Consider the following 11,165-nt stretch of genomic DNA (forward strand, 5'->3'; position numbering starts at 1 on the left):
TCCTGCTGAGAGGCTCAGATTCCTTCACTAGCAGCCCTCCCAACCTACTCAGAGACCACTTCCCACCCAGTTCCCTGCCCCAGGGGCCTTCCCTGGGCTCCAGCGAAGCTCTGGGGCTGCTAAGAACCCAGGCCCTTTCTCCAGGGAAGGGGCACACAGTCAGCCCACCCCACCTCCTCCCTGCCTGCAGCAGGCTATGTCAACTCCCCCGGGAAATTCATCCCCACGCTCTGCTGACACCACATTCATACTAGCTCAGACCAGGGTCCTCCACCAGCACCGGGAGGGAGCAGAGGGGAGACAGAGGCAAGAATGATGGATCCGCCCACCCTCCTGCCCCGCAGAGGCCTCCAGCCAAGGACTGATGCTCCTGGGTCCCATTCCCTTCCTCATAGCGACAGGGTCAGGGTGGGGGCAAGATGGTCCTGACTTCTGAGAGGAGCCAGCGTGGCCCGGCTACCCTGGCAGCCCGCCCAGAGCACTCTCTGCCCAGGGCCTGTCCTAGCCCCGCCCCGGCCAGAGCCCCTGCAGCATGCAGCCCAGACGGGGTAGAGGGGATGAGGTGAGGCTAGCAATGAGGTGAGGCTGGCGATGAGGTGGCCAAGAGCCGCTGCCACGCCATGAAGTAAGGGCAGTGCAAGGGACAGGGAGCATTACCCCATGACGCTCCTACGGGTCCAGCACAGAGAGACAGAGAACACAATCAGCGGGCTCCTGCGGTGAGGCCCCCCTGGGCACAGCTCTCCCCATGGCTCAGCCCCCCCTCTGCTCTTCACCAGAGGTCATCCCATCCCAAGGGCCCCCCTGGGCACAGCCCTCCCCATGGCTCAGCCAGGCAAAGATCTTCCCCCCGGAGTTTGGCTCCCCGCCAGGGGTCGTCCCCGAGGTTCCCCTGGGCACAGCTCTCCCTGTGGCTCAGCCAGATGAAGTTCTTTCCCTCCCCCCACATCCGGGATCAGCCCTCCGCCAGGGGTCATCCCCACCTCTGGCTCTCACCCCATCACCTCCCAAGATGTCGTCACCCCCAAATCCAGCCGAGCTCCTGGGGAGCTAGCCCCAGCCCCAGAAACACCACCAGAGGAATGAGTGGGAAGGCGTCCACCAGCTGCCGGGCAAGCACTTGTCTAAGAGCAGGCTGGCTCGTCCCAAGGACCCTGCCAGGCAGACACCATGCCAACCTCACCCTGCACCCAATCCAAGAACCACAGGCCTGTCAGGGACAGACACCCACATGGCCTACCCCAGCAGGCAGCCCAGGGGAGCCTGGGGTCTGTCCTTCCTCCCCACTCCCCAGCCACACGCCACCGTTTGGCACTACAGCAGCGGGAGCCAGAGCTGACATGCTTACTTACGAGAAGGCAAATGCCACGAGGGCCCCACTGACCACGATGAAGTCCAGAACGTTCCACAGGTCCCGGAAGTAGGCCCCAGGGTGCAGCAGCAGTCCCAGGTCAACCATCTTCAGGGGGAAACGCACGTTAGGGACGTGGCATTAAAAAGCAGAGCGGCAGGGAAGTCACAGATCCAGCCGCCCTCCCAGAGGAAGACTGAGCATGGTGGCCATGGACATGAGCACACGTCTATGATGGCAGTGCACAGGGGGGACACCTGCCATGCCTCCTGGGGAGGGGACGGGGCCGAGGTCATGTCCCGTGCGTGAGGGGACAGGGCCCAGAGGCAGCCGCGCCTCACCTTGATCACCATCTCGAAGGTGAAGACGCCCGTGAATATGTAATCCATGTATTTCAGAACCTGCAACCACAAGGAGAGTGTCCTGTGAGGCTGAGCTGGGGCCTGGCCCGGCCATCTCGGCGGCCCAGGGCTCCTCCTGAGTGGAGAGGGGAACAAGAGGGCCCCCCGGGAGCCCACTGACCAGTTTTGGGGGCAGGGGAGATGCGGGTAAGAACCCTTCTGCAAAAAGGGGCCCTAACCACTGCCCAACAGGCCTGGCCTCCCAGAGGACGAGGCTGACTGCAGTGGCTTCTCCAGGCCTGGATCTGCATTCCAGATGGAGGGACACCCCAGACCTTCTGGCCACCAGAGACACACTGCCTGTACCCCATAGGCGGTGGTGGGCTGGTCACTGCAGCCACTCACATTGTTTCTAGGTGAGTCTGTCCACACGGGGTCCTCGGCGGCCAGGGCAATGCTGCTCAGGGCGATGACCACGAGAATGACCATCTCAAAGTAGCGCATGGTCACGATGTAGAGGCAGCAGCGACGGAGCCTGTCAGCAGAGCAAGGGTGGCCACAAGCCCAGAGCTAGGTGAGCAGGCCCCCAGGGGAGGCGGGCCAGGCCTCTCACTGGAGGAGGAGCGGACCCTGCTGACCGACTGTCTTGGGACAACGACTAGGTGCCTGGGATGACTGAGGCTCTTGGGAGAGCACCCAGGTTGGAGTGGGGGCCTGGCTGGCCACACCACTGGTGTGAGTGCAGTTGTGTGGACATACCACATCCTCTTAGCCTCCTGCTGGCTATGGCAGCACGACAGGGACCTGTGGCCCCAGAGCTGACAGGGCCCACGGCCAGGCCCTTCACAGAGCAGGCCTGCCGAGGGCAGGGAGGCCGGTGCCATCAGACGGGGATCGGCACCAGCTCTCATTCCCTAAGGAACTTTCGGGGTTGGTACCAGTGCCAGCCCGCCGAACTCCTAGGGCTGCGTAGGGGCATGCCACCGCACGCTCGCCCCAGCTCGTCCTCGCTGACACCTTGCGTGTCCCTGTCATTCATGTTGTTTGTCGCCCACTGGTACACAGACTTAGGAAGGGCAAGGGGCACTTGACTGGCTGGCTGTTCATCTCATGTACACTCTAAGTTCCCAGCACCCAGAATGCTGTCTGCACGGAGACACTGGCGGGTGGGCAGACACCACGTGCATGCACACATGGTGGTGGCCATGAAGCAGACGTGAGCAGGCATGATGGTGTGACTGGAGCCCCTGGCAGACACGGACAGGCACCGCAGGGAGGGGAGCTTGGGCTCCTGTGCTGATGCCAGTCTAGAACCAGCATAGCCTCTTGGGTCTACTGGGTGTCCCAGAACTTCTGTGCCTCCCGGGAGCGTGTGACAGTTACTGGGTTCAGGCATGTAAGTGTGTGGAGCCAATCCTGCCAGTGCAGGTCCATGCATGCGTCTAGTGTGCTAGGAGGTGACGAACGGAAGGGGTACACCCTCGGAGTGGGCTGGTGGGGGAAGTCGCAGTCTGGTGAGTGGACTTACAGGTTGGTGGGGCGTAAGCAGAACATTGAGCTGTATGGGACGATGGGCCGGGGGCCGCTCCCCATGCCCTCGTCGGCTTCCACCTCCTTCCTGCCCTCTGCTTGGCTTTCTGGGTCCACGTTACCACCTGCGAGGACACGGGGCCACAGTCAGGTGTGCAGAGCACCAAAGCCTGAGTCCAACAGGTCTCTCCCGGCTCCGGCGTCGCAGCCAGTGAGGCAGATGTCCAGGGCCCGGGGAGGAGAGTGGCATGAGAACCAGCTGGCCCTGCAGCTCTGGGATAGGGCAGGAGAAGCTGCAGCGGCTGACCCCCCTCCAGGTGGGCTACAGTCTAGACGTCTAAGAAACAGCAGGGAGGAGATAGATACCAAACTTGAGCAGTTAAATATTGCTTTCCTTGACTAAAAAAATGAAGATTTTCTGCTAAGACTTCTCCCTCCAGATTCATTTCTGGTGGGTAGGGCTACCTCTGTCTCCTCTCCATTTCTCTGTCTCCCTGTGTCTTTTAATTTTAAATTGAAACTGTGCCATGTGGTTTTCATCTTTTGCCTTTTAAAATTAAAATCTAAAGTGTTTTTTTATCTTTTTTCTTCTTTTTCTATTTTATTTTTTCTTCTTTTCTCTTCTCTAATTCTTTTCCTTTTTTCTTTATCTTTATTCATTGGCTGCTCAGCCTCTATGCACTAAGTGTCTAGACAGGTCCAAGTGAACAGGATCCAAACATCTGAATATGATAAGGGTCAGAATATTCTTCTATTCCCACTGAACCTGAAGCACAGAGAGTGAAAACAGAACAGAAGAGAGGTTGTGGATCGCTTCCGCCTGCACGCCTCTGAACGCTCAGATGGAACTTTAAGAAATAGGAAGAAACGCACCATCCATTGATGGCTAGAAACCACCACAGGGTCACAAGAAATATGGGAAAGCAAGAGAATACCTCTCCTCCAAGGGAAAAGAATAACTCCTCTTCATCCTCAGACAGTACAATGGAAATCATGGAAATGTCAGACACAGAATTTAGACTATTCATAGTGACAGAGCTCACAGAGATGGAAGAGAAGAGACAATGAACTGCAGCAGAGGCAGGAGAAAAGAACTGATGAGTTCCAGGAGGTGAGGAAATTCTTGCAAGATCTAAATGAGGAAATACGCACTATAAAAAAGAATTAAATGGACCTGTTAGTGATGAAGGCTATAATACAGGAAGTCAAAACCACCCTTGAGTATTGAAAGCAGGCTAGATCATACAGAAAATCAAATCTCAGATGTAGAAGATAGAATTGCTGGCCTAGAAAAATCCACGAAGACTGAGGAAATTGCCCACCAAAATGAGAATAATATATGAGAAATACTAGATACCTTCTAACATCCAAACATCTGGATAATTGGCATCTCAGAAGACGCAGAGACAACTATTCCATGAAATACTGCAATAAAATTTTCCAAACCTAGAGAAGCATTCAAAGATCCAGTCCCAAGAAATACAGAGGACCTCAAATAGAATCAACCCAAGAAGATCTTCTCCAAGACACATTATAGCGAGACTGACCAAAACCACAGACAAAGACAAGATATTGGCAAGAGAGAAATAGCAAGTTACCTACAAAGGATATCCCATCAGGCTAATAGTAGATCTCTCATTGGAAACAATGCAAGCAAGGAAAGAATAGGAAAATATATTTAAAGTATTTAGGGAAAAGCAATTTCAACCAAGAATACTGTACCGGCAAGATTACCCTTCATATGGGAAGAAGAGACAAGAACATTCTCAGATAAACAAAACCTGAAAGAATTTACCAACACCAGACCAGATCTCCAAGAAGTTCTCAAGGGAGTGCTATACCAGGAAAATTAAATACAGACACACAGAAGTAAGAGTTCAAAAACTGAGAAAATGGCCAATCGAATCGTAGGGACAAGCCTGGAGTTGAAAATCATAACCCAGAATTTAATTGGGAAGATCGAACCACAACAGAAGATAGATCAAGTACATGAGACTGAACTAGTGAAATAGAATTTTATGACTTTTGACTAAAACATTGTGGATTTTTTCCTAGGCTTTGTTTTCCAGTGTTAGGCATCTTTGTCCTGTCTTGAACTACCGATAGGTTCATGTACCTACTATTTGAACAGAATCTTAACTTCTTTCCTGGCTTTAAGTTTTAAGCAAAGCTCCTTTCTTCGATTTATTAAAGCTAAAACTGCTTTTCTTGAAATTTAAAATATAGTACAAAATACCTATCTAATGACCATAGTAAACTATATAGCATCAGCTAGATACTACCTTATGGTATATTCATTCTACTCAGAGTTTCACATCTGAAGTCAGACATATATTCATATACCAGCTGAACTTGCTATTGAAAATAGTTAGATTATTTAAGAAATTTTGTGAATCAATAAAATGTGGGGGGAGAAACCAGCAGTTAGTATAGTGTCTATGTCAATGAACTACCATGTAGTTGACCACGGTTCGAGTCCCAGACCTGTGGTTTAAACTCACACCGGGTGCATGTGTGTGCATGGCTAAGATACCGAGAGGAGAATGGAGAAGAAGTGATTGCAGTGTGGCCATCCCCCCCCCCGGGGGGGGTGACTTCTCATTTTCTGTCTCTCTGTGTCTTTCTGGCAAGCGCACGCACCCTATAGAAAAAAAAAAAAAAAAAAAAAACACAAAAATGTGTTGGAGGGAAGAATGGAAAACAACTGTAGACACCTGAGATAGTGTGGGAGGAGGGTGGGAAATGGCAGAGGGTGAAAAATAGGGAGAAAAATATGTATACATATATATATGTGAAACTAGAAATATAAAATTATTGATGATAACATGTATGATTATGCCACTATGCAGTATATTCTGGATGGGAAATCACATTTTGTATGTTGTGACAATGCTCAGTGAATAGATGTAAATTAATTAAGTAAAAATTTAAAAATTAAAAAAAAAAAAGAAAGAAACAACAGGGATCTCAGGCCCAGGGCAATGGGTGGGATTGCCTCAGACCCACAGACCCGTCCCCGGAACGTTGCTGTCTAGTCTGCCCTGGCCTGGGCTTTTCTCCTTCATGCCCTGGAGATCAGGAGGCCACTCTGACACAGAGAGGATCCACACCACCTCTGCTCGCCATCCTCACCCCTGGGCCTTGCTCTGCTCTCCCATGACCTTCCCCTCCCCTCAGCACCCTGACCCTGAGCTTTGTTCCCACAGGTCAAACTCCTCCGGGTTAAGATGTCACGACCTGTCTTCTGTTGTAGGCAACTTTCGTGCTCACGTGGTATTTTCTCACAACTCTTCCTTTGAAACTACCACAACGCACACTTGAGTCTGCAGGTTCCTGAGATGTCAGAGACACCAGGACACTGGGGCAGTCTCTTGGACCCTCCCTGCACGTTCCATTTTCACGTCTTCAGAGAAGAGTCAAGCAAAGATGGTGCTGAAGAACAGTGAAAATGAAGGTGCTGATCCCAGCCTGCTGGGGAGACCAAGGTGCTAAGACTTGGCCTGAGGTCCTGCAGAGAACCCTCGAGCTGAGCACGGAAACAGCTAAAGAAGAGTAAGAGCCTGCTCCACCCAAGCTTCCACTAAGACCAGAGAGAGCCCACCCACAAGTGTAGGCCATTTTAAGGTGACCACTTCTGAAATGGAACTACTGATTTCCCTTCCAAAAAGTAAATGACATAGCCTCCTAAAACGACAACTTGGCAATACTTTTTTAAAGCTTTAAAAAATCCTATGGGGGTGCCAGCAGGTGGTGGTTAAGGGCGCTGGACTCCCACATGGTCGAACACAGTTCAAATCCTGGACCTGGCAACTTGCTTTCTCTCTCTCTCTCTCTCTCTCCCCTCTCTTGCTCTCACTCTGTCCATCTCTGGTCAAATTAAATTAAATTAAATTAAAATAGAATAATATTTAAAAAAAATAAAAAATCCTTTGGGGGACCAGCAGATGGCAAAATGGTTATGTCACGGGATTCCCACGTAGTCGACCACAGTTCGAGTACTAGACCCAGCATATGTGCGTGCGTGCCCATGATCCCGAGAGGGGGATGAAGGAGAAGGGATTGCAGTGTGGCCAACCCCTCTGGGGGGTGATTTCTTGCTCTCTGTCTCTCTGTCTGTCTCTGGCTGTCTCTCTGGCAAGCACATGCACCCTATAACAAAAACCTCTCTAAAAAACCCTGTATTCACAAAAATCTGTGCTATAACAAAAAATTATAAAACACACAACTGCATTCCCCCCCGCTCCCGGTGCGGCCTGCGTACAGCTGAGGAGACTCTGGCGCTCGCCATGGCCCACGAGAAGCCCAAGGAAGGCGTCCAGACTGCGAACAGCGATCACATTAATGTGGAGGTGGGACAGGAGGGTTCTGCGGTGCAGCTTAAGATGAGGCACACACCACTTAGTAAGCTAAGGGAAGCAGACTGTGAACGACAGGGTTTGTCAATGAGGCAGACCAGATTCCGATTCAATGGGCAGCTGATCAAGGAAACAGACACAGCCGCACAACGGAGATGGAGGCTGAGGACATGATGGATGTGCCCAGCTGCAGACAGGAGGGTCTACTGAAAAGGGAACCTGCTACTTGACTCCAGAACTCTGCTCATACAGACCGATGTGCATTCTCCATTAGAGAGTGACAATTTGGCTTCCCCCACCCTGACAACCACAGCACAGTTTTCTCTATTCAATCACCCCCCCCCATTCCTTTGTTGTACATAAAGTAACTGGTGTGTGTGCACAAGCATATCGCATTTTCTTTAACTAAATGGCCAATGGTATGTTTTGGTTGACATCAAATGCAGATGGGATGGGGAAAATACTGGTTCTGTGAAAATACCCCTTGCCCCATCAGTGGCAGCTCACTCAGCTCTGGCCTTCCCCTTGCCCCATCAGCGGCATGCTCACTCAGCTCTGGCCTTCATATTCCAGTAAGGTATTTTGCTCTCACTGTTTCAACAAAAAGAAAAAGAAAAAATAAATAAAAACAAAAACCAACAACATAAAAATCCTTGCATACCTTGTTTGATTGGAGAATTTTAATGTTATTCACTTATCATTGTAAAACCAAGGACAATTTTATAACTTTTTTGTACATAGCTGTTACATGTGGGGCAATCTGTCTTTAAGTAGGGGTAAATTACTCTTAAAGGAAGAAAAGGAATCCTAGATAGTTTTCCCTTCAAGTCAAGTGTCCAATTGTTTAAATAAACTTCTTGTTAAAAACATACACACACACACACACACAACCATATATCAACTAAGTAAAACACAGTATTTATGTGGAACACCATACTATGGATATTTAAAATGCCCCCAAAAGTTTAAATGCCTTAACAAGAGGTTTGTACGCTAAATTAAAAGAGAAAACAAAGACTGTACACTCATACATTCCTCTACAGAGAGTGCCATCCACACAGAGAAGCGGCAAAGCGTGAGCTGTGGTCATCTCAGATCACTCTCTGACAGTAAGTTTGATTTTTCACTATACGTCTGACAGTTTAAAATATTTCCATACTTCTTCAAGAAGATTACGTTAGCAACCAGCAGATGGCGTAATGGTTACATCGCTGGACTCCCACAGTCAACTGCAGTTCACATCCTGGACCCAGTGACTTAAACTCAAGCCAGGCACGTGTGTGTGCGTGCTCGAGATCCCTAGAGGAGAATGGAGGAGAAGGGATTGCAGCGTGGCCATCCCCCCTGTGAGTTTCTCTGTCTCTCCAGTGTGTGCATACACCCCGTAGCGAAAATCTCTCTAAAAAAAAAATTACATGTTTTTCAGCCTTCACAATAACAATGGAGTAAACCCAGGAGGAAATAACCTGGAAAAAAGAACCGATCTGGACTCAGTGAGGAATCACGCTGCTTAAAAGAAATGGACAGGGAGGGTCAGGGGTGGGATCCCACGCAGCCCGCTGTGCTCCTGGCCTCTGCCCTGGTAGCTGTGTGTGAGTGACCAGCCCCGACAGGACGAGATGGGGAAAGGCCTGGGTGGGCCACACCCAGAGGCACACGCTCTCCCTTCCCTCTCCCCGCCTCAGTCTGGTGGGTACGTGCACTCTCTGGCAAATTTCAAAAGCAAAGAAATGGAGGAAGATGCCAGAGCTTGGAAGGCTGCTTCTGAGTGGGCTCCCTGCAGTGCTCTTCCAGAGACAGACAACCACCAAGCCACGTAGGCAAGACCACAGCTAAAGTTGAAAAGAAAAACTGCAGCAGATTGCATTCATGATTGAAAGTAGATCATTTAAAGCCAAGACTGTAACACTTTCTTTTTTTAAATTTTTAAAAAATTATTTATTTTTATTTATTCCTTCATTTATTTTACTTTGACCAGAGAGAGACACAGAAAAAGAGAGAGACAAGGAAAGTGAGAAAGGAAGCCACCAAGTCCAGGACTCAAACCTTGGTCGGCCACATCAGAGTGTCCAGCGCCTTAACCACCACACCACCTGCTGGTCCCCAAGACTGTAACACCTTCTGTAACAGCAAAACAACAGTAATACCTACCTTCATAGGTTTAAAGGACTAACTAGGACAACATGCACTACCAAGCTGGGAGAAATGTAGCTGCAGATACTGTCCTAAGGTCTTAGTACTGTTAAAGGAAAGTGAATATTTTTTAAATAATTTAATTTTATTAATATTTTTTTAATTTGCTAAAGGCCACATGCACTCACAACAGAGACATAGAGACTGAGAGAGCGAGAGAAAGTGAGAAAGCCAGTCACCTGGTCCAGGACTCCAGCTGCTGTCGACCATGTGGGAGTCCAGCACCTTAACCCCCACACTACCTGCTGGCCCCAAGGGACGTTAAATATTTAAATAACTGTAGATTTTGTTGTGTATGTGTTGTGAAGTTACTTTTAGTGGTTTAGTAACCACTGAAAGAACAGAAATAGAATATAGTTTTTACACTAGCAGAGGGAAAAATGTGATATGTTAAAAAAGTTAAAACAATTAATTATTTGAGATTAAAAAGGAAGAAAAGGAAAAAAAAGCATAGGGAAAATGAAACAGATAGCATCGTCTGAGAAGCGGGAAGCAGACCCGAGGGGCGTGGTGGTCCCAGCAGACAGGGGTGCAGAGACTTGGCAGCGAGTGACAGGAGGTGCTCAGCCTTTCCCTTCAGCAACTTGCTTTCTCTCTCTCTCTCTCTCTCCCCTCTCTTGCTCTCACTCTGTCCATCTCTGGTCAAATTAAATTCCCTGACAGCAGTCAGCCATGTGAGGTCCACAGCACCCCGCCCCCACTCAGCAGACCTCAAGGAAACAACCGCATGCAGTTTCCAAAAGGCAACCCTCCATACAGAGGCTGAGGGTCAGAGGGTAGAGACAGCACGAATGGCACACGCTCACGAGAAACAGACATCTCAGGGGTCTGGGTTTACTTGAGAAAACACACGCTAAGGCAGAAATCGTCAGGGCTAAGAGGTGACGACTCACGCATTTTATTTTTTAAGAGAGATTTTCGCTATAGGGCACGTGCACTCCCCAGAGATACAAAAAGAGACAGAAAGCGAGAAGTCACCCCGCAAGAGGGACAGCCACACTGCAGTCCCTTCTCCTCCATTCTCCTCTGAGGATTTTGGGCATGCATGCATGCCTGGTGTGAGTTTTAAGCCACCAGGACCAGGATTTGAACCACAGTCTACTATGGGGGAACCCAGCGATGTAACCATTATGCCATCTGCTGGTCCCTACTCATGTATTTTAATAGACAGTTTTGTTTTGAAAAGAATGAAAGAAAAAGCCCTCGTAAAAAGAAATTCAAAAGCACACAGTGTTTTAGAAATGTATGTGACAGTGAGTACTCTCTTAGAGCCTTTTTTGTACCGTGTTGTGTATTCCAAGAGTCACCATCATTGCGGCAAAAGCACAGCGAGGGGAAGAGCCACTCAGTGCACCCCTCCCTGTGACTGGGGCAAGCACAGCGAGAGGAAGAGCG

The 11,165-nt window shown here is 49.6% G+C and overlaps 1 protein-coding gene across 1 annotated transcript in view; it reads right to left on the reverse strand.

The window, feature by feature from the left end:
- The window catches only part of CACNA1B (calcium voltage-gated channel subunit alpha1 B), a 179,472-nt gene that overhangs the window by 69,324 nt on the left and 98,983 nt on the right, over positions 1-11,165 (reverse strand). Inside the window, exons 23-26 of the mRNA XM_027766260.1 lie at positions 3,221-3,347; positions 2,098-2,227; positions 1,693-1,752; positions 1,353-1,459 (exon numbers count right to left, since the gene is read on the reverse strand). Coding sequence (XP_027622061.1) covers positions 1,353-1,459; positions 1,693-1,752; positions 2,098-2,227; positions 3,221-3,347 — 424 coding nt within the window. The remainder of the gene's footprint in view (positions 1-1,352; positions 1,460-1,692; positions 1,753-2,097; positions 2,228-3,220; positions 3,348-11,165) is intronic.

Source organism: Tupaia chinensis, unplaced genomic scaffold, assembly GCF_000334495.1.
Source record: "Tupaia chinensis unplaced genomic scaffold, TupChi_1.0 Scaffold142100_1, whole genome shotgun sequence".
NCBI lineage: Eukaryota > Metazoa > Chordata > Mammalia > Scandentia > Tupaiidae > Tupaia > Tupaia belangeri.